Source organism: Asterias rubens, chromosome 5 (assembly GCF_902459465.1).
Source record: "Asterias rubens chromosome 5, eAstRub1.3, whole genome shotgun sequence".
Lineage (NCBI taxonomy): Eukaryota > Metazoa > Echinodermata > Asteroidea > Forcipulatida > Asteriidae > Asterias > Asterias rubens.
This window is the reverse complement of record NC_047066.1, coordinates 10,162,241-10,185,334: the sequence shown is the minus strand read 5'-3', so window position 1 is coordinate 10,185,334 and position 23,094 is coordinate 10,162,241. Positions and strand designations below refer to the sequence as shown.

The following is a 23,094-nucleotide window of genomic DNA, read 5'->3' as shown; positions in this document are numbered from 1 at the left end:
CACAATCCTGATGTTCCACTCTGCCCCATCATGGCATCCAGGGGCTTACCAACCTCTAACATGGCTAGACATATCACCAAGATCCTCCACCCACAACTCATTGTATTTTATACCTTTTTTAATTTACTGGTTGCATTTAAAAAAGAAATCTGTTGTGTATCTTGGGTAACTTTTCCGGATAGATATATTTTACGTGGTTTTTACTAATATGTTTGATTGATTATATATCTGTTTACTTGTACTTGTACCTTTAATGTTTAATCATCATATTTGTTGGATGTTTTTTTATACCTTTTATTTGTTTTGCTTTTTGTGGTTAAATGAACATTTTTATTGTTATAAAGCGCTTGGGAGCATTTTTTATGGATTTGGCGCGATATAAATGTGTTTAATTATTACTTATTATTACTATTATGAGCAAACTGCTGGGTCGCCACGGTATCTCGTCTGTTTCATTTAAAAAAATATATATTTTACATTACCAATTCTATAAATCAAATACACTTGTATGATATACACGTTTCTAGTGGGTTTCATTCTGGTCTTCCTTACACACTTGATCTTTGATACTGCGTTTTCCGTAGTAGTAGTTGCATGGTCTATTCTACAACCATCACGTGAATTATACGCAAACAATGAAAATGGGCAATTCCTCTTGGAGGGACACAAAAAGTGATGCTGCATGACTTATGCAAAATCATTTACACATTTCAACTTATGTTAAATAATCTGCTCAAAACACTTCATTGGTGTCAGAGTTGACCATAGAAGATATCAATACCTTTAGACCAATATCTAAAGACCATTGAAATAGGGAGTGAAAAACTGGGGCAAATGTGTAACACCTTCTCTGGGATGATCATGGCTTTGCAGAAATTGATGTATGCCAAAATCACCTCTATAGCCTCATCAGTGTGGCAGATGTCTTAAAGACCTCTCAATCCCTATAGGCCGACTAGAAGCATGCCTTTAGAGTAGCCGTAGTTCTTACAAGTGGTTTAGATGGTTTTAATCATTACATTGGTAGCGGTTGAACAGTATTACGATCGGACGATACCAACCGGGCCTTGATCATCAGTCTGTTTATGGTTGGCCTGCTTCCTCCCAAAGGCCTTCCTCCACTTGGCCCAGTCCGTCTGGTCCCCTGCATTGATGCCAAGCAGTTGTATGTCACTGGACATGGAGCTCTGCCACATCTTGCATGGTCGGCCAACAAGTGTGGCCCCACCCACAATTTACGTTGGTACACCTCTTGACCCAGTTGGCATCCTCCTTTCTCTCCACATGACCGAACCACCTCGGCCTGTGCCTCCTCAATAAGGTGCCGATCCCCTCCACTCCGACTCTCCTCCTCAGCTCCTCACTTGACATCCCATCAGACAGAGACACATCCCCTAATCATTCTCATCTCTGTTTGTTCCATCTGCTGAATGTGCCACACCCTTGTGGGCCATGTCTCGCAGCTGACACCATGCAGCCTTGGACACAGGTGGTGTATACCTGGCCCTTCATCTTCAGTGACGGCCCCTTTTATGTAAAAAATGGGGCCAGCTCCCTGAATTTCTTCCATCCACTCCTGGCCCTTCATCTTCAGGGACGGCCCCTTTTATGTAAAAAATGGGGCCAGCTCCCTGAATTTCTTCCATCCACTCCTCACGCTAGATGTCAATGCTGCATCTGAATAGCTCCCTCGGCACCCATCATGTCATCAAGGTAGCAGAACGACTCAACCATCTCAATCATGCCAAGAACATGATGCTAGCAGCCTGAAGACTACCTTTCACGCAACTACATCACCTGTGAACCCAGGTCCTACAAATTGTACACTGGACTGACTTTGCAGCTACCTTCTTCCCAGTCACAGCCAGGCACCAGAGCTCCTCATTGGTCCACTGCTGATTCAACTCACCATCACCATGGTCTTCTCAGCCTTTATCTTCAGCCTTTATCTTCAGCCTTTATGTTTCCAGACAAGCTCTCCATACTGCAATCTTTGCCTGTAAGTGCTCTTTTGTCTCTGCTTGATGATAGTTTTATACACTCCTTGCACATTTCCATAGCATTTGTCAAGCATCCGCTCCGTAACCAAAACAGCAAACATAAGCCACGATAGAAAATGAAGAGAAAACAAACAATCATCTTGGGTTGACCAAAGATCCGAGGGCAGGATGATGCAAAGGGAATAAGATGACAGTATGTGGGTTTCTGAGATTTCTGATGGCTTAGAGACTGAATAAAAGATACCAAAAACTCCTTGGTGATTTTGCATTCAATGTCCGGGATGGGGTTTCTCGGTAGGTATCCGCAAGTGTCAGTCGGTGTCTGTAAGTGTTGCTAGTGAGATATGGTTAGAGTAACGTTTAGGGTAAGTGTTAAAGGGTTAGGGTGAGGATTAAGGTGAGGGTGAGGGTGAGGGTTAGGTTTATAGTTAGGGTTAGGCAGACACCTACCTAGAAAACCCATCACAGACATCAAATGCAACATCACTTAACTTAAAAGAAAATTCACCTCAGTCAATCCAACATTTTTGTCAGTTTTGACACAGTCTCTCTCTTCCCAACATATCCAAGGAAGAAGCAAATCTCATCACACCAAACAACGCCTACAAGTGGATCCCTTCATGACAGACCGCACAAGCCTCACTTTTAACAAGTCCACAATCTTCTCATAACCTGTGTATTTTTATCAGGCTGGGTCGCCGTTGGATCTCATCTATCTCTGGTCCTGGCAGATTTGCTCATACATGTATGAACTGTGTTCCAACTGTCAACTGGATTCCATCAAGATCGTTGATCTTCGCCTCTGCTCTTCTATGTTGATGATACCTTTGAGGTTTGACCCAACTGCAAGGCAGTTCCTCCAACACCTTAAAAACCAGCAGCCACTGATCAAATTCACCATGGAACAAGAGGAAAACAACACCATTTCTTTCCTTGATGTTCAAGTCACCAGAAATGGCACCCTCGTCCATACAGTAGACAACACCGGAAGCAGACACAATGACTGGTTTCCATACAACCCTTCATTCCATTATCCACACTTCAAGAACTCACTGCCATCCACAACATTTGAACCCACTGTGTCATCAACACCTAGACAGCTTGTAGCACCACCACATCAAGACACCGCTGCAACTCAACCAATATCGAGCAGCATGCGGAGGAGGAAGCACTGCCGTCTAGAGCATCCCTGATGGACCCGCCGACGCACTCCTGTAGATTGGTAAAAACCCATCTCTCGTTCCCTTACTGTGTGCAGCGTGCAGTGGAGGCAGCACTGTCGTCTAGAGCGTCCCTGGACTCGCCGACACGCTCCAGTAGATTGGTAAAAACCCAGCTCTCGTTCCCTTTACTCTGCAGCGTGCAGTGGAGGCAGCATTGCCATCTGGAGAGTCCCTGGACTCGCCGACACGCTCCTGTAGATTGGTGAATACCCAGCTCCCTTTCCCTTTACTGTGCAGCGGAGGCAGCATTGCCATCTGGAGCGTTCCTGGACTCGCCAACACGCTACTGTAGATTGGTAAAAACCCAGCTCTCGTTCCCTTTACTGTGCAGCGGAGGCAGCATTGCCATCTGGAGCGTTCCTGGACTCACCAACACGCTACTGTAGATTGGTAAAAACCCAGCTCTCGTTCCCTGAACTCGCCGACACGCTCAATTCAATACACTTTATTTCCAAATCCAAACAATTTGAGGGGGCAGCTTGCCGAGCCTACATATTTCCATAGGGGGCAGCACCCAGCCAATGCAAAATGCCATAGATAAAATGAGGGGGCAGCTTGCCCAGCCTCTACGTATAGGGGGCATCTTGCCCAGCCTACATACATATTGCTATAGGGGGCAGCTTTCCCAGCCTATTTCCACAGATAAATGAGGGGGCAGCTTGCCCAGCCTACATATTGCCATAGGGGGCAGCTTATTCAGCCTATGCATAATGCCATAGATAAAATGAGGGGGCAGCTTGCCCAGCCTCTAGTATAGGGGGCATCTTGCCCAGCCTATACATATTGCTATAGGGGGCAGCTTGCCCAGCCTATACAAATTGCCACGGATAAAAAGAGGGGGCATCTTGCCCAGCCTCTACTTATAGGGGGCATCTTGCCCAGCCTAAATACATATATTGCCATAGGGGGCAGCTTGCCCAGCCTATGCATAATGCCAAAGATAAGATGAGGGGGCAGTTTGCCGACTCTACTTATAACACTAAACAGCAGTGTTTAAAAAAAGGCCAAACAGACTTAAAATGATTGTTCAATAAAGAGGTGGCAGCTTGACCACCCCTATAAATCACTAACAGCAGTGTTTCTAAAAGCAACGATATAAAATTATACAATCATACAACATTTAAAGTGATTCCAACGCTGGTACATGCGGTTGGATTACATGAAGTAGCCCGACTGGAACAAGAGGGTGCTAGTGTTACTAAATAAACATAACAACCTAAACAAAGTGTACCGGGTCCGGATTACTTGGCAGCTTGCCATAGATAAAAGAGGGGGCAGCTTGCCCAGCCTCTGGGTATAAGGGGCAGCTTGCCCAGCCTATATACATATTGCCATAGGGGGCAGCTTGCCCAGCCTATTGTCACAGATAAATGAGGGGGCAGCTTGCCGAGCCTACATATTTCCATAGGGGGCAGCGCCCAGCCTATGCAAAATGCCATAGATAAAATGAGGGGGCAGCTTGCCCAGCCTCTACGTATAGGGGGCATCTTGCCCAGCCTACATACATATTGCTATAGGGGGCAGCTTTCCCAGCCTATTTCCACAGATAAATGAGGGGGCAGCTTGCCCAGCCTACATATTGCCATAGGGGGCAGCTTGCTCAGCCTATGCATAATGCCATAGATAAAATGAGGGGGCAGCTTGCCCAGCCTCTAGTATAGGGGGCATCTTGCCCAGCCTATACATATTGCTATAGGGGGCAGCTTGCCCAGCCTATACATATTGCCACGGATAAAAAGAGGGGGCATCTTGCCCAGCCTCTACGTATAGGGGGCATCTTGCCCAGCCTATATACCTAGTGCCATAGGGGGCAGCTTGCCCATCCTATTGCCACAGATAACAAGAGGGGGCAGCTTGCCCAGCCTCTACGTAAAGGGGGCATCTTGCCTATAGCCTATATACATATTGACATAGAGGGCAGCTTGTCCAGCCTATTGCCATAAGATAAACTGAGGGGGCAGCTTGCCCAGCCTACATATTTCCATAGGGGCAACTTGCTGAGCCTATGCATAATGGCATAGGTAAGATGAGGGGGCAGCTTGCCCACTCTACCTATAACACTAATTAAAACAGCAGTGTATGCTCGCGTGAGTAATCTTATGAATCTACACTTTTTATTGAGAACTCTAATTGATTGAACTATTCATTATCAATGGCTTTTGGTGGAAATAGTTTTAAAAGTCAGAGAATAGCCACCAAAGTGTAGACTCATGAAAACAACTCTACACTTTCACACTATCCATTCTCGTCAAAGTTTTTGCATAATTATTGTCACTAATTGTAATGGCATTACACGATTTTATGTTAGGCTTTATGTTGGTTTCCTCACTGATAGATACCTTGTTGAATTCAATTGTAATTTGAGGCAAATTCTTTGTGACAGATTTATAAGCAGCATGTGGTTTGAAAGTTTCTTTCAAAATAAAAGTGTAATTGGTAGGCCTGATATAGAAATAATACTTAAAAATATATATAATATTTTTTAAAAGTAGGTACAGAACTGGTCAATGTTTTGAAAGTTTGATGGAGATGCGCAGATAATGAAAAGGCTGTGGACTTGTTTAGAAATTAGGCTTGTGCGGTCTTCCATGGTGGGATCAACTAGTAGTAGGCATTGTTTGGCGATGAGCCACGCTTCTTTCTTCAGTATGTTGGTGAAAAGAGAGACTACTTTTAAAAAAACTAACAAGAATGTCAGATTGACTGAGGTGAATATCCTTTATGAAGTTGACAAACTGGCTTGAGTTGATGATGTGGTGTGTGAAATCAATTAGTAGTTGGAAGATCTTGGTGAAATGTCAGGCCATGTTGTATGTTGGTAAGCCCCTGGATGCCATGATGGGGCGGAAGGGAAATCAGGATTGTGTATCTTGGGTTGACCAAGGAAACAAGGGCAGGAGGATGCAGAGGGCTTGAAATTACAGTAAATGGGCGTGTCGATGGCTTGAGCCTGACGGAAAGATCAGAGCTGCTTGGTGATTTTGCATTCAATGGCAGGGATGGAAGAGGTGGACAGGACCACTGTCCACAATCAACCACAAACCTAAACCTAACCCTTACACTGACCCTAACTCTAACCCTAACTCAAGTCCGCATCCTGATCCTGCAAAACCTCAAGAACACTAATATAAGCTACCAAGACACAACTAAAGCAAACAATTGCCACCGCGTCTAAGCTATCCCTAAAGACCATACAATCCATATCATGTGGCCATATCCACCTCCGACTATGACCACGCGGTGACTGACACTCTGTCAACCAAAACTAACAGACGCCTACCAAGAAACCCTATCATTAAAAGCAAGATCACCAGGCAAGACATCAACACAACTATGTACTGTCATCCCAAGCCCTTTGGATCCTCCTGCCCTTGTTTCTTCGGTCAACCCAAGATACACAATCCTGATGTTCCCCTCCGCCCCATCATGGCATCCAGGGGCTTACCTACCTACAACATGGCCAGACATCTCACCAAGATCAGGCCTGGTATTAAACGGCAGCCACGATGGTAATAGCCCGTCGGTGCCCTTTCTCCCCACTGGTCGTTGCGCCCATTTTTTTATCCCAAGTTCAATATTTTTTTATTTACACAAGTATTTTGTTTAAGCCGACTACTTGCGGCCGACAATCTATCAAATTTTTTAATTTTTAATTTACTTCAAGTCACTGTACCTTATTTTTAAAAATAATTTACATTTTTTAAGCATAATGTCTGTAATGACCCCTTGCAAGATGCCACGCTCACCATGATGTTGGTCACTAGGTTTACGTTCAAATGCTGCGTCGCCTAAAATGCGCACTTCACTGAATAACACACATTGACATTGACCACCAAAATGGCGCATCCAAGATTATTCTGATGATGACGTCAGGTGAATTTACAATTTTTAATGAAATGTCAACACTGTTTGTGATAACAATAGGAAAGGTAATTTTAAAACGAAATGGTACAACAACCATTACTGATTTTTGCTAAAGTGACAGTTGGCACTATGACTGTACACAAAAGAGTGCCTTTGCATAGATTTTTAACAATTGGATGTTTATTCATAAAATTTGATCCAAACATTTCTGCAAACAATTTCACTGACCTGATTCCAATCTTCTTCTTGCAAGCTTGAGTGCAGATTCAACCTTGCTTGATTTCCCATCAAACAAGAAGCACATCTTGAAGCAAGCCGCAACTTGGTTTTTCAACCACTATCTGCAAATAAAGTATGAGAACTTCCATTGAATGGGCAAGTTGTGAGTTTCACCACTTTCTGTAATGAACAAGGAGAGGCAGCATATCAACCATGATGGGTACTTCCAGGAGGGGGAAATTTGTTTTTTTCATAAATACTTTATGCATCATTGGTAAATCCCCAAATTTTGCATTGGTTTGTACTTTCTCATGATTATTAATCAGGAAGGTTGCTTTTGATCAATAAAGATCAAAACCCTTGTGTTTTGTAAGTGGTTGTTAGGTAAATGTATGATTGAAATTATAAAAATGCCTCATTCGGTCAAAATATTATCCAGGTTTTTGGGGGACAATTAAACAGTATTCCTGAAATTTAAGGAATTAAGGCCCCGTCACACAGGCCCCGATAACGAGAACGAAAACGAGAACGATAAAAATGCACGCTCGCGATTGGTTGAATTGGTCCACGCAGAACACGCCCACGCTCCTTCAACCAATCGAGGGCGTGCATTTTTATTGTTAGCGTTTTCGTTTTCCATATCGGGGCCTGTGTGACCAGGCCTTTAGAAGACAGAGGAAGACACTGAGGTGGCGGCCAACTGAAATTTTCGGTTTGTAATATTTTGGTTTTTTTCTTTCCTGACGAACTGCTAAATTATGGGTTCTCTAGCACGCTTGACATACACACAGCAAGCTTGACAACGCTCAAACTCAAAAGTTTCTGGAATGGACCATTGTTGCACAGGGATAAGTTGTACGGAAATTATAAACATGTGGACTGAAAAAAGTGCTAAATATAAGAATGTCATGTACAACAACCCAGCCTCTAAATTTGATCTAAATTTGTTGATTAAAAAATGATGATAATAATAATGATGTGAGTGATGCACGCATCAGGAATAATACTTCAAATCAAATGCCCCCCACACTGAGAGTGGAGGATGCCCCCACACTGAGAGTGGAGCAGGTCCATTTTGCGTATGCCACATGCAAAGGTCATGCAAGTTGCAGTGTCAACTAACTGCGTATGGTACCTGTACTTAAACTTCGGGTAGAGGGTGTATTAGTTGAACAAAAAACAAAGCTGGCACCATCTTCCTTGTGATCTGAACTACCTGATATTTGCGCGAGGCGAAAATTTTACTGGTGCTCGTGAAGAACATTTGTTTATTAGTCCTATAGTTTATACACAAACGTATCTTAGCTAAAGAGCAAGCATTACTTAAAATGAAGTAGCATGGGTCACGAAGTGACATGAACTTGAATTTGATACAGCAGGTGGATTTTTTAAGCATTAAATTTAAAATACCACAAAATGCTTGACTAATCAATTCATGCCTTTAACAAAATCTGAAGTGGCCATTGTTTTAAAATGTCCAACTACTTCGCCACCTGCCTGAAAAGTTTGACCCCGTATACATTGTGCGCAACAGTTGCAGTCCGGTAGTGATCAACGTACAAAACGTTCTATGTGTGCATGAGACTGCGCTATTTGTAATGTTTACAAATATTTTATCTCAAGAAAGGACCTTTTTGATGCAGCTAGCGGAAAGCTAGCCCACCTTGTTGAGCTGTTAATGGCTCCGCTTTTAACATCGGTCTCATCACTGGATGGCGACAGTGATGAGACCGATGTCAGCGGAGCCATTAACAGCTCAACAAGGTGGGCTAGCGGAAAGCACCAGTTAGAATGTTTACCTGAAATTCCTAGAAACTCTGTAAAACTTATCTGTTTTCAGACGCCCTTGAGCTCTGTACGTGGGTTGCATTTTTATGACTGATGGAGACAGTTTTCAAATATGTATCATGATCGTGCGCGTAACCAATCGTAGCTTGTCAAGAAATGGCTAAAATACCAAAACTTTTGTATTATAACTTAAGTGCAACTAAGTGGCTGCGCCGGAGGAAGCCTTACGTGTTTCTCTGTTTTAGTCAAGGGAGAGTAGACTCTTTGCTTACCAAGTCAAATCACACAAAATATTGATCTATTCTAAGGATGTTTACATCGCGCGCAGACGTACATGGCAGAGTAACACTAACAGATTTGCCTAGTTCTTTCTCCATGATTTTACGTGTGACATATCCTACGATACATGACGAACCACGATATACCGTTCACGGAAGTGCCAGTGAATTTACGGAAGCGAATTTAGACAGAAGAAGTTTTATAAAACAAAGATTTACCTTTTCTTTGTGAAATTTAGAACTGCGTCATAGGTTCCATGTCCCTAACCAGCTTACAAGATGGCGACTGCAAAAAATTGGTCTTCCACAAAAGGAGACTCTTTGTTCTCAGTCATAAACGGTCTTTTGTAAACCAGCCCAGCGCACCTAGAACACCCTTTTCAAACATGTGGTGAGAGAAACATAGACTGGTGCGCACTACGTGTTTTGCGAGCTTCGCAGTGTGACGTCTGGTGCTCATGCTAACGAGCACTTTCTGTTCGACGAAAGACCTTTTCTGTGGTTATCCCTTAAAAATGGGCATGTCTATTGTTTGCCAAACAATACACAAAATGTTTAACGTCACACAACTATAGACCTTATGCACATGACGTCATTTCAGTACGGTGCACCCGCATTGAGGTCAAAAGAAGGTTGTTCATTGGCCAATCTATTTGCGTTTCGATAGTTTCGTCACCGTTTGACCTCAAAGATGGCGGCTGGATGACGTCAATGCATAAGGTCTATTCCTCAATAAACAGTGCATTTTTTTTTTTTAAATACAAATACTTGTGAGATATTTTGTTAAAATTAACTGAAAGCTTGCAGAAAAAAAGGAGTTTGGCCGGGTCTTACGGAAGTGTATTTAGGACATACCGACAATCGAAAAAGAAAATCGGGCTCCACTATGCCGCCGAAATGGTCGCCAGGGTGAATAGTAATCCGCCCGGGATATCCGCCCGCCCGGGCGATAGTGGAGCTCGATTTTTGTTTTCATTGTCCTAAACTCACTTCCGTAGGGTCGAGAACATCGCTTGAATGTTCGTTTACGAGATTTGTTTATCAGTGGAAATGAGGTATTGAGCTTTAGCAGTATCGCAAACCGTTACAGTATCATAACAGTATCGCAAACCGTTTATATGGGTGACGACAGGGTCACCAGCAGCCGCTAGTGCCCTGCATGACTGTACGGTGAGGGCCCAATTTGATAGTTAAGCTTGGCAAAATTATTTGCTAAGCAAGAAATGAGTGGGTACCAATCACACCAATCACCCCCCCCCAAAAAAAAAAAAAAACCCACATTTTTGCTAAGTAAGAGTTTTCTGTTCATAGAAAGTTGTTGTGCTTTATATAACAGGCTTTATGAAATTGGGCTGAGGTGTGATGCCTCCGTGTTTCTTTAAGTTTCCTCTTTTTTTTTTTTACCCGAATGTGTTTTTATAACGGGCTAGCTAAAACCACTACACTCTACCTCCACTTGCTAAACCTGATTAACTATGGATTATACCCCCCCCCCCACGTTAGGTCGTGACACCCTTATTTTGTTATTTTTGTTTTGCCTCTTTGGCCTAGCGGGCTTAACCCATTTATGTTTAGGCTACTAGGCTATGTCATTTGTGAACGGTTCGATTCCTGGCCCGACATTGAGAAAAATAGAAGAGTTTTGTTTAAATGTTTGTCCCAAATATTTTTAAAAGACGACGGAGGCTGGATTCAATGATAATGCATGCTTGACGTGACACCCTTATTTTGTTGTTTTGCCTCTTTGGCCTAGCGGGCTTACCCATGTTTAGGCTACTATGGCATGTGTGAACGGTTCGATTCCTCCCCGACATTGAGAAAACTAGAAGAAATTTACACATATTTTTAAAAGACGACGGAGGCTGGCGTTACGAGCCTCGAAGTGTGACGTCAGACGTTTTTTCTGCACATTTGAATTTCCATACTCAAATATTTTCCTGATTTTTGTAGGGTTCCCTTTTCTGAATTGAATTGGAAAGACAAAATTTTCATTGAAAAGCACTGCGTAGAGACAAAAAAATTGCGCGCAGGCTACGTTATAGCATGGATACCTCCATGGTTATATCTCCATGGTTAGAGCATACCCCATAAATGCGTCCAATCATACGGAGTGTAGTGGACCAATTTATGGGGTCACGTAATATAGGTAACCTGAACGCAAAACATGGCGAACCGCGCGAATTTTTAAAAATAACCATGCGTGAATAGTGCAATGTTTGTTCGTTAAAGGCAGTGGACACTATTGGTAATTGTCAAAGACTAGCCTTCACAGTTGGTGTATCTCAACATATGCCCCCCCCCCCAAAAAAAAAAAAAAAACTGTGAAAATCTGAGCTCTATCGGTCATCAAAGTCATCATCAACACCCTTGTCACACGAAGTTGTGTGATTTAGATGGTTGATTTCGAGACCTCAATTTCTAAACTTGAGGTCTCGAAATCAAATTCGTGGAAAATTACTTCTATCTCGAAAACTACTCCACTTCAGAGGGAGCCGTTTCTCACAATGTTTTATACTGCCAACCTCTCCCCATTACTCTTTACCAAGTGAGGTTTAATGCTAATAATTTTTTTGAGTAATTACCAATAGTGTCCACTGCCTTTAATTATTAAGAATGTAACTGGCGTTTTTGTGGAGAACTTTCGGAATCGTTTTCTCCAGCAATTACTTAGTTAAACACCACAGAGTCCTCTGACCCACGACGGGATGAGAAGGTACATTTTAAGTTTTTGTGTTTGTTTGTTATCAAACTAATACCTTTCATTACTAACAAATCCACAAGTTTGTTTTCAGGTGAACTACAAATTACTTGTTAAAGCCATTGGACACTTTCGGAACACAAAAAAAAAAAAACGTTCACAGATTTATAACTTACAGGGTTTACAGAAGGTAATGGTGAAAGACTTCTCTTGAAATATTAGCCCATGAAATGCTTTACTTTTTGAGAAAACATTAAAACAATATCAATTCTCTATATCGAGAATTTACGGATTTATTTTAAACACATGTCATGACACGGCGAAACGTGCGGAAACAAGGGTGGGTTTTTCCCGATATTTTTCCCCGACTCCGATGACCGATTGAGCCTAAATTTTCACAGGTTTGCTATTTTATATAAGTTGTGATACACGAAGTGTGGGCCTTGGACAATACTGTTTACCGAAAATGTCCGCTAACAAGAATTAGTGACCATGAGTTTGAATTGATGGAGGCAATCTTAGAAGCAAGTGACCGTTAAGTGAGTCCAGCTTTAAGGAAACTACATGTACATGTACATGGATAATAACATGGCAAGGAACAAGGGACTCCACTACACACCGTTGGAGGGCAAAGTAGACGTTTGTGAAACGTTTCAATGGTGACAATAAAATGCGACTACCCACCGTAGCTGTTACGTTAGATAATAAGAAACTCGTTCATTTGGATCGCTTTCAGTAATTATCACTCTGGCTTTACTGCAGGTCGCATAAATCTTTCGCCTTTTACTAAAGATTTCCGTGCAGCAGGGCACTTAATGAGTCTGTAATCAATTTTTTATTGGCTTATCGAAAGATAAGCCTCACAATAAATTCAAAAACAGGTTGACGACACCCCAACTTTTTAAGTGAATGTTGCTTTAACCAAGTTTTTGAATCGATTGGTGATAAATACATAAATAACTTGGATTTTTTTTTAAGGATTTGAGTAGGGGAGGATAGGGGTCAATTTCACCATGTAGGCACACCTACATGCACACAGCGATCAATTATCATCAAATACAAGCATTATACGTGTTTCAAGATACTGATAAATTTTTATTGAAACTGGATGGCAAACTTCCCTTCTCATAGAAATGCATAAAAACAATTTTTAATGAAAGAAAAAATACCCTTGTCGCACCATGGTCACACGAAGTTGTGTCCTTTCAGGTGTTTGATTTCGAGATGTCAAAATTCTAAATATGAAGTCTCAAAATCAAATTCGTGGAAAATTAGTTCTTTCTATAAATGGGAGCTGTTTCTCACAATGTCATATACTATCAACCCCTCCGCATTACTCGTAACCAAGAAAAGTTTTATGACAATGTTTTTTTTAGTAATTACCAATAGTGTCCACTGCCTTTAAAGGTTTACAATGTTTTTGAGGTTGAATAAGGAACAAAATATTTGTAATGATTTAACACTTCATTCGAGAACAATGTAACTCAATGCATTAACACAGAAGCATCGCCAGCATCAACATCAGTTTGCAAGCAGCGCCTTCCACTGGTTGAGATGGAAACCCGACTAGGGGTGGGATTCCACACTCATAAAGCCTGTTTCATACTTCCTGCAAATGCGTAAGCAAACATTGAAGTCATAACTCTGTTTTCGCTGCAAATAATTCGCAAGAGTTGAGCACAGCTCAACCGTGGCAAGTTATTCGTTGCGAACTTGTGACGTCAATTTTCACTTCGCATTCGCAGGAAGTATCAACCAGGGTTTTGACAGAAACAACCAGCCTACAGATTCATACCATAGACACAGCGAACCAACCAACAGCACCATTCTCATAACCTGAGAACGATTAATTAGTATATATTGGCTTCGATCAGGTTCACCAAGCCATTCCAAATGCCAAACAAAATGGAAAATGAGTAATCAATATGTAGCCACTAAGCAACACTTGTGCGCCGCATGTGCCTGAGGCATGGTTGAGGCAAGTGATAACGAAAACTTCCTTGTGATTTAAAAAAATCTCATTAGAGGGGGGGGGGGTGGAGTGGGGATAGGGGGTGCTCTGGAGGCCATCCCCCACAATGTGATAAATTAGAACAAGAGGACAATATTAACATGCAAACCCAGTGGTGTCGACTGACATTGACATGCAAGTGTCAAGGAGAGTGAATTTTGTTTTACTATTTTTGTTTAATTTGAACGAGAATCGTGTCATGACCGTTTCATTTCTTCATATCACCGATGTCTTCTATACTGTCTTCATCAATCTGAAATCCACAAAAAAAAGAAAATAGACAAAGGGATTAATGAGATTTGTTCATTAATGTTTATTGATTAACATCTTACTGGTGATAAAATCACAAGATCTGCAAAAGTCACTAGCCCATTTTACTGGGTCTAGGTCCCGACTCACACATCAAAAATAAATCACAATTAAAGTGCTTCCCGATTTGGTTCCAGGTACATGCTGCTTGATGATCTATTTTGGATGTTAAAAAAAAAAGGTAAAAAGGGAATGGGAAAAAAGCAGAGCCCGCAAGAAAATCGCAAAATGGGAAAATGAAAAAAGCGGAAATTCGCTTTAAAGCAGAGATTTCACAGGCCTGTGTGATGGTTTACAAGGTGCTGTGGCGCAAATATGCTGCTGATCAGACCAGGAACACTAGTCTGGGGAAAACCGTTTCTGTTTAGGATAAGATCACTGGGTACGAGCAATACATAACACACAGAACATACAGCTTTATCTTCCATCCGAAGGACGCAGTAACAATGGTCAACTATTTGGCTTAAAGGCAGTGGACACGATTGGTAATTACTCAAAATAATTATTAGCATAAATCTTACTTGGTAACAAGTAATGGGGAGCTGTTGATAGTTTTTGAGAAAGAAGTAATTTTCCATGAATTTGATTTCGAGACCTCAATTTTAAAATTTGAGGTCTCAAAATCAAGCACCTAAAAGCACACAACTTTGTGTGACAAGGGTATTTTTTATTCTTCATTATTATCTCCCAACTTTGACGACCAATTGAGCTCAAATTTTCACAGGTTTGTTATTTTTTGCATATGTTGAGATACACCAAGTGAGAAGACTGGTCTTTGACAATTATCAATAGTGTCCAGTGTCTTTAATGATACAAGTGTCACCAACTCGAACTCACACTCTGCTGATCAAACACACCAGAGTTTGAGTTCGGTGTTCTTATCCAATCGGCCACAACACACCACCAAATAATGACGATACTCCAAGTTTGAAAAGTCTGAAGTTATGAGAATGGTGAAAACAAACTTTCTTACATGGAACTTCTCCGGGATGAAATCAAGAAGATCATCTGTTACGTCTCCTTGAATGACAATCTCATCCTCCCCCGACGCTACAGAAGCACCACATGAGAACCGAGATGCAAAAGCTTTGGACGCGTCCCTTAAATCTATATCTGAAAAGAGCCAATGAGTAGAAAAAGGTTTTGTAAAACATATTTACATCATTTTTGGTTGGAATGAAGGAAACAGGGGTGTGATAGGCTGTTAGAAAAACCTGAACTGTGAGCACCATGCAGTATGGCGGCAGAACCGTACACATGTGTGTAGATGCATACACTGCACGATTTCATTTTTCAGGCTGGTATAATTTGTCTATCAATCAAAACCACAGTGGATGATATTAAATGGTTAAACAGTAAGAGGGTTGACAGTGTACATAACAGCATTCACCACATGATATCATATTGAATGCTGGCATATTTCATCTGTCCATCAAAACTACAGTAGATGATAGTGAATGGCTAAAACAGTGGGAGGGTTGACTGTGTACTGTGTAGCTGCATTTACCACCAATGCAGGCTGGTATAGTTTACCTATCACTCAAAACCACAATAGATGATTGTTCATGTCAGAAAGCAGGAGGAATTAAGAACTGTTGGTGACAAAAAAAATCATCAACAAAATTGTTTCCATTTTCCACCCAAATTTAAGTAAACAGTAAACATTGGTTTTACATAGCTTCCTACAAAAACCCAACAGCAGTCTTACCATGTGAGCCAATTCCCCGTACAACAGTGACGTATTTCTTTTTCTGTCGCTGTATCCTCGCGATTGTCACGGTCTGAGGCTCCATCTTCTTCTTAACTTTCATCACACCTCTTCCTCCTGTGGAAGAATTTGGTTAGTTTTATCAATTTTGAAGACTAAATTTTATCAAACCATCCATTTCTGGTGTAAAAGACCATCTCAACATTAAATATTGTAGTCATCATTATGATAAAGCTCTATTAAAGATTTTCAGAGTTTCGCCACAAAAACTCTAAAATTCCTTTTCACCAGTGGTTGTGTTTACCTTGAATTACTTGGGTCATTAAACTTCAAGGATAAGCAGTTAATCTGCCCTGGGCAGTAGGTTTGTGCATGATCCAATTGCACAAACCAACAAGTTCAATGAAAAAAAGTTACATGTACATGTAGGTAAGAGGTACTATTTGTCCGATAAAAAGGATGTTTTAGCTAACGTAGCTGCTGTATTATTAGAGCTTTCCTGTTACTAAGTGGTTTTTGCAAGCCAAAATTGCCCCTCAAAACACCCTATGTTTTCCCCCGTTTCTTTCTTTACCCCATTGATCTAAGCATTCCTGAAACCTTCTCAACTCCTTAGGAGTATGCAGCACCGGCAGCCAAAATTATACATAGGTTGCATATATAACATAACTAACGTTAAGGAGCTCTGTAAAATTCTACAAACCTCTCTTCTGTTTCTTTTTTTTACCATCACTGCCCTCCTCTTCTTCTTCAAGATTCAATCTCTCAAAGAGTTTGGGAAAGTGATCCGAGAGCCACACCTTACATTCCTTGTATGACGGGTTGAACTCGCAGTATTCCACTGGCATTGTACACACTGTTGAATATAAAACATTGGATGTAAAATGGATTGAAAGATTAAACTAAATCAACTAGTTGAGAAGTTTATTTCAATTATTTCATCAATTGTATTTGTAATTTGATGCTGAAGAATGATTGGGGCCTCAATTTCACAAAGCACAACAACTTGCTAAGCACAGAATAGTATTGCTTAACAGAAACAGGTTACCAACCAAAATTACACTATATTTGGTGCCCCACTCAACTTCAGCTTTGCAAAGAAATTTGTCAAGAAGTATTTTTGCGTATTAAACTAACAGCTTTATGAAATTGTGCCCTGTTCTTCAATCCTTTGTTAATGAGTTACATTGATATGACAAGGCCTGTATGCTTCACTTTTTAAAGGGCAAGGGCATCAAAGCATTTTCTCCTTGGTAAAGGGTACCCTATAGAAAATGTAAATTTCTACTGGGGTATTTCAAGGGGCACCAAGGCAATGACCACTGGGCATGGAAGCTATCGCCTTCATTGTCTCCGTGAAAGGGCACCAATGCAATGACCAGGGGGCATGGAGACAATCGCTTTCATTGTCTTCGTGAAAGGGCAACAAGGCAACGACCAGTGAGACATTGAGGCAATTGCCTTCATTGCCTCCATGAAAGGGCACCAAGGCAATGACCAGGGTGAATGAAGGCATCGCCTTTGTTGCCTCCGTGAAGTATCAGGCCGGATATAGGATCAGTTAATATTCCACCTATTATAAGTGGATCTTATAACGTACCACCACAGTAAATGACTTTCAATGGATATGAGACATCTTTCTTCCGTGTAGACTTCTTTTCAACTGGCTCCGACTGGGCATCATTCTCCACTGGGTCAATGACCTCTGCTGCTGCCATTCTATATCGCCAATGATCTAACTGGTGGAAAAAAATAAGTTAAAAGGTACAAAATGTAGCATTTTTTTTTTAAAGTTGATTGAAGTTAAAAGTTGAAGTGACAGGAATCATTTTTGTACTCCTAGAACTATGAGGTTCATTCCGCAATCGCCTCTGAACTTCTAGCTAGGAGTAGGAGTAGATCGTATGGAAGTTTCCGTATGGCTAACACTTTTTCATTCGATATGAAATAATATCTAATTTAGCCTACCTCAAGTCAAGAGTCAAATTGAAAAGCTCAATCAATGAGATGAGATTGAGAATGAGATAGGGCCTATCCCTTTTTTTGTAAAAATTAGTAAAATAAAGTAGTGGTGGCGCCCTACCCATGTACGGAAAGTTATCCAACCCTACCACTAAAAGTCCACCATGTCATAATATGGCAAAACTATAATTAATAATTTTTTTTTTCTTAGGCAAAATTAAATTCGTAACGTAATACTGCAGTGCAACTGAGAACAGTGCAAAACAGAGCAGCAAATGCAAGTTTTATCGATATGCTAAATTCGGTAATTGAAGGCCTAATTCAAACTTAAATTGTTGATGTCGTTCATACATAAGTTATTACTTTGAATAATATAGAAACAATATTTCAAAATGGAAGTAAAAAGCACTCACATTTAATTAAATTGTAATCACTCTGTTTTCTGACACATGTGAGCTCGTCCTCAAGATTTGTATGCGAGTACCAAATTGGGCCCAACCACCACGCACAAGTTATCGTTGAATACAGAACGACTACTTTTGACGCTCGTTGACGAATAAATACGTCCGTTTCACATACAAATCCTTATGGGGAGGTTGGGTCAAAAGGGGGCGCTATCCTACATTATCGGACACAATTTCTACAGATTGATGATTCGCTTCAATCAAACTTTTCCTGGTCCGCCCCGACACCTGCTCTCTCTCTCTCTCTCGTGCTGGTTTCTTTTGTCTTTAGCAGAATAGATTATTTTACTATATAAAGTCATTTTTAGTACACTTTTGAAGCCGGTCTTTATCATCTGAATAACTAGTTTTGTGGTTTAAAGAATTAATGACCATGCCTACAAACTTTGTGAGAAGCACTGCAGCTTATTGAATGTAGTTTGAGAAACGATTCCATCCTAACCGAGTACAAAGATATGTGGTTTTAGAGAAAAATAATAAAAAGATGGTGGACTGTACTCTAACGGAAAAGAGGATGGATGGGCTGTACTAAAGGAAAAAGAAGAAGAAAGAAGAATTTGAGAAGAAGCACAGTTTTCTCCAATTTTATTAGTGACTGGCATGGCCAGGAGGCCAGTGCCTAGTTTCAAAGAGCTGCTTAAGCAGCCATTGATGCTTAGTACACTGGACACCTTTGGAAATTGTTAAAGACCAGTCTTCTCACTTGGTGTATCTCAACCAGGCCCGATCTCAACATATGCACAAAATAACAAACCTGTGAAAATTTGAGCTCAATTGCTCGTCAAAGTTGCGAGGTACTAATGAAAGAGAGTGCTTTCATCAGATCCTAGTAAAAGGCTTCAGGCCTGAAGTCTTTTAATATTTAGGTGAGAAATTACATGTACCTTTTTCTCAAAAACTACAACACTTCAAAGGGAGCCAAAAGAAAAAACACCCTTGTCACTGGGGTTGTTTTGTGTGCTTTCGGTTGCTTGATTTCGGGACTTCAAAATCTAATTGTGAGGTCTCAAAATCAAATTCCTGGAAAATTACTTCTTTCTCGAAAATCTAAGTTACTACAGAGGGTGCCATATCTCACAATGTTTTATACTATCAACAGCTCGACATTGCTTGTTACCAAGTAAGGTTTTATGCTAACAATTATTTTGAGTAATTACCAATTCATGTAGTGTCCTCTAAGGTATACATCTGCAACTGTGTAGAGTTACAACAGTGGGTTCCAAACACACACAATCCCTTAAATGATGATAACAAATAAAACATTGAGCACCAAACTTAGCAAGTACAGTATCAAAGCATCGTTTTATTAAAACAATTTTAACATTAAGATGGGCCTCTACTTGAACATGTTTACAATTTTTAATATGAAAGTACCAGTGCATTTTGTTTTTTGCTGGAGGAGCGTGAATAATTAAAATGGAAAACTAGTTTCAAGTTAAAGGAACACGTTTCCTTGGATCGGACGAGTTGGTCCATTTATAACCGTTTGTTATAAAATGCATATTTGTTGGGAAGATGTTTTACAAGTAGAATACAATGATCCACACAAATTTGCCTCGAAATTGCGTGGTTTTCATTTTACTTTACTAAGACGGTCAGCCATTTATGGGAGTCAAAAATTTGACTCCCATAAATGGCCGACCGTGTTTGTCGACGAGGTAAGGAAAACCGTGCAATTTCGAGGCAAGTTTGTGTGGATCATTGTATTCTATTTTTAAAACATCTTTTCAACCATAGGCATTTTATAACAAATGGTTACAAACGCTTTACAAAGACCAACTCGACAGATCCAAGGCAACGTGTTCCTTTAACTCTCCTTCACTTTTGTACCATTAAAATGCTATAGCTACAATAGTACAAATGCTTTTACATACAATAAGTAAAGTACACAAAAACCTAGAGTTATTTAATAAACCGTGTGAAAAAAATTATTTTAACATAAAAGAGAGCAACAAGCGTACTTGATTAACATAAGAGATCAACAAGCGTACTTGAATTTTTGTCAAACTCTGTTGTTTCAAACCTCTTCTTTCAAAAGACTTGTTTAAAATATTTGAGTCTTAAAGGCATTGGACCTGCAAACCTTTGGTGAATGTCAAAGACCAAATTCTCACTTGGTGTATTCCAACCAACATATGTGCATAAAACAAAATTTTCAATAAATTGGTCATCAAAGATGCAAGAAAAAAACACCCTTGTTTCTCTCACGATGATTTATACCATATCAACAGCTCTCCATTGCTCATATTTATGCTAACAATTATTTTGAGTAATTACCAAACTAGTTTCCATTGCCTAGCCCTTTAGAGGTAGAAGACAGTGACCCACAGGGCTAAAACTGCACTTAGACTTTTAAAAACTTTTCAGGCTATGCTCCCTAATATGGAAAAACTCATCATTTGGGAAACAGGTCTTCCCCTAAATTAGAAGAATGACATTTCTACACCATCCCAATTCCCTCTCAAATCTCCTAATTTGGTATACCCCTCCCCTTGAGCCATACACAACTGGTAAAATAAACAAACATTATAAGAGAGGAAAAAAAACCCACAAAAACAAAAAGCACATTGAAGCATAGACCTCATCACGTTTCCTCAATGGCTAATTTTGCTTAACTGAAATGCCTTTTGGCCATTCAGCGAAATCAGCAGGGTGATTGGCGCTAAGAAAGGTCAATGGCCTTGGGGTTGAGATCTTCCATCACAGTTGTAAAATTCGAAATGAGTCGCCTCAATGCTGCAGAAGAACTGTGTGGTGGTTGGTCTCCAGAAGGACTAAACAATTTAACCCGCTGCCATCAGTAAAGAACTTCCAGTTGCTCCGTCCATGGAAGTGGCTCCATCTCACTCCTGTGGAGGATGCCACACACTGGTGCGGTGAACGTAATCCCGCACAGATCCCTTGACAAGCGTAGCCATACAAAAACTGGTTCACCCTCCATTTAGTACATTCCTGAGTAGAATGCTACCCAACGGAAAAGTTTATTTACAGGTCCTGGTTATACGAAGTTCATTTCTCTTTCTTCACTTCCTTCGCTGGAAGACGTTACCGCGACCTCGTCCACCTTCCATGCCTCGTCCTCTTCCTTTTGCTGCAGCTGTAATGAGAACAGAATGAACATTTCATATAAATGAATTTTCATAAACAAAAGGTAGAATTTTCCTCCGAGCCCCATAATTATAAATGGATGAGTCCCCCAAATGAATGAATCCTGACCCTAGCCCCACCATGCCGACATAGCATCAGCAAGTGTGATGATATTTAAAATAAGAATGTAGAATTAGCTGTTGGGGGGTTGCAAACAATTATCGACCAATTGAACCGATGACATAAATGCAAAAGATAGTTAATGTCCTGACAAAGGCAAATATAAAGTTGTCATCTACCTGCTTGTTTTAAATTTAAGAAAAAGTTCCAACAATTCTGTGCAAGCTCATTTTTTGTGTAGTTGCATGAAAAATCTTTGACCTTTCGATGTTAATCATCTTAACAATGTCGGTGCCAACAGCACATCATGAGCAATACAATCTGATTTGTTTTATCCTTGATTTGGAAGACTTGACTTGGTAAATATATGCTTGCGTTAAGTTTGATCCAGTACAAATCATTTTTGCTGTTGGCAATAACAAAATAAACAGATGTGTTCTTTTGAACAAGATGGCAGGTATTTAAAGTTTGTGCAAAAATATGAAGAAACCCCCTAGGATAGGGGCCTACAAAGGGAAAAACTTAATTATATTTGATTCAAACTCAATCAATAATCAAAGTGCAGATCTAAATAATAACACCATGGGCATGGCATTTTTATTTGTGTGTGGGATTAATCGGACAATACGATAATTGCAATTGGGGCTTTTTATTATTATTTTGTCATCTTCACTTTCTGTTATCATTACAAATAGATAACAAAAGTCAATAAGACTAAGAAAGAGAAAGAAAACCAGCACGAAAATGCAAACTTACAACAGTAAGTCAAATGAAATAAATTAAATAAAAATTCAGACATTTAATTTTATTTTTTATTTTTTGTACGTTACCTTGCGCACGGAGAATGGCCGACTTTCCTCTTCCTACGGTGCCACCCTTGTTCCCAGTCTTCTTGAACATCGGTGCATTTTTTAACATATCGGGCAATATAAGAAATCTTATCTTGCTACCTCTGATGAAAACATGCTCGAGTTGAGCAACTCGACCGTCTCTGTATGTGACTGTGATGTTCATCATTTGGCAGTTCATGTTGTCCTCGGCTTCGATGAGTTTTCCTCGGTAAACCTCACCGGTATTCGTCTCACAAGTCACGATATGACCCTCTGCCTCATGCAAAACCTTGATGGGAACACCGATTGACATCTTTACTTCGTGTCTATGAAAGTTTTCAGCGAAATTATTAAATCTACGAGCTGATGGAGATGGATTTTAACTAGTTTAAATTTCGAAGTTTTGTATTTCGTACTTGAAACTCACGTTCAGCGTACGTTTTGTTTACGGTGTGGTTGAACGAATTGATTGCCAACGTGAATGCACTTCAGCCAATCATGTACGCGTGAAAATACGATTCAGGCGTATCGTT

The 23,094-nt window shown here is 40.5% G+C and overlaps 2 protein-coding genes, 1 long non-coding RNA gene and 1 other non-coding gene across 6 annotated transcripts in view; 1 reads left to right on the top strand and 3 right to left on the bottom strand.

The window, feature by feature from the left end:
• The window catches only part of LOC117290602, a 31,796-nt gene extending 21,794 nt beyond the window's left edge, over positions 1-10,002 (bottom strand). Inside the window, exons 1-2 of one of the 2 annotated variants that reach the window (XR_004519056.1) lie at positions 9,592-10,002; positions 7,316-7,486 (exon numbers count right to left, since the gene is read on the bottom strand). This is a non-coding gene — a long non-coding RNA (uncharacterized LOC117290602). The remainder of the gene's footprint in view (positions 1-7,315; positions 7,487-9,591) is intronic. The other variant, XR_004519057.1, reaches the window with a different exon arrangement.
• Positions 10,003-12,812: 2,810 nt separating this feature from the next.
• On the top strand, positions 12,813-12,931 carry LOC117291017. The gene has a single exon (XR_004519116.1). It is a non-coding gene; the product is annotated as a U5 spliceosomal RNA (small nuclear RNA).
• Positions 12,932-13,449: 518 nt separating this feature from the next.
• LOC117290582 (density-regulated protein-like) lies at positions 13,450-18,623 on the bottom strand. Of its 2 annotated transcripts, none has more exons than XM_033772041.1 (6): positions 18,474-18,623; positions 17,699-17,833; positions 16,802-16,954; positions 16,099-16,215; positions 15,364-15,503; positions 13,450-14,334 (listed from the first exon to the last, which is right to left on the bottom strand). In XM_033772041.1, the coding sequence occupies exons 2-6, from the start codon at positions 17,814-17,816 to the stop codon at positions 14,290-14,292; spliced, it is 573 nt and encodes a 190-aa protein (XP_033627932.1). In that variant the 5' UTR covers positions 17,817-17,833; positions 18,474-18,623; the 3' UTR covers positions 13,450-14,289. The 2 variants fall into 2 exon arrangements, with proteins under 2 accessions (XP_033627932.1, XP_033627931.1); XM_033772040.1 differs by having other exon boundaries at positions 17,699-17,837; positions 18,474-18,622.
• Positions 18,624-20,265: 1,642 nt separating this feature from the next.
• LOC117290379 (small nuclear ribonucleoprotein Sm D3-like) lies at positions 20,266-23,008 on the bottom strand. Its single transcript, XM_033771745.1, has 2 exons — positions 22,562-23,008; positions 20,266-21,621 (listed from the first exon to the last, which is right to left on the bottom strand). Exons 1-2 carry the CDS (start codon positions 22,872-22,874, stop codon positions 21,548-21,550), a joined length of 387 nt encoding a protein of 128 aa, XP_033627636.1. The 5' UTR covers positions 22,875-23,008; the 3' UTR covers positions 20,266-21,547.
• Between the last annotated feature and the right edge of the window lie 86 nt (positions 23,009-23,094).

Bases quoted from the DNA above. Each gene is read 5' to 3' on its own strand.
- LOC117290379 (XM_033771745.1), bottom strand. From the start codon at position 22,874: ATGTCAATCGGTGTTCCCATCAAGGTTTTGCATGAGGCAGAGGGTCAT. The intron at 21,622-22,561 runs GTAACGTACAAA...TTCTCATTACAG, and splicing joins GGCCATTCTCCGTGCGCAAG to CTGCAGCAAAAGGAAGAGGA.
- LOC117290582 (XM_033772041.1), bottom strand. From the start codon at position 17,816: ATGGCAGCAGCAGAGGTCATTGACCCAGTGGAGAATGATGCCCAGTCG. The intron at 16,955-17,698 runs GTACGTTATAAG...TATATTCAACAG, and splicing joins GAAAGTCATTTACTGTGGTG to TGTGTACAATGCCAGTGGAA. The intron at 16,216-16,801 runs GTTTGTAGAATT...ATTCTTCCACAG, and splicing joins AAAAAAGAAACAGAAGAGAG to GAGGAAGAGGTGTGATGAAA.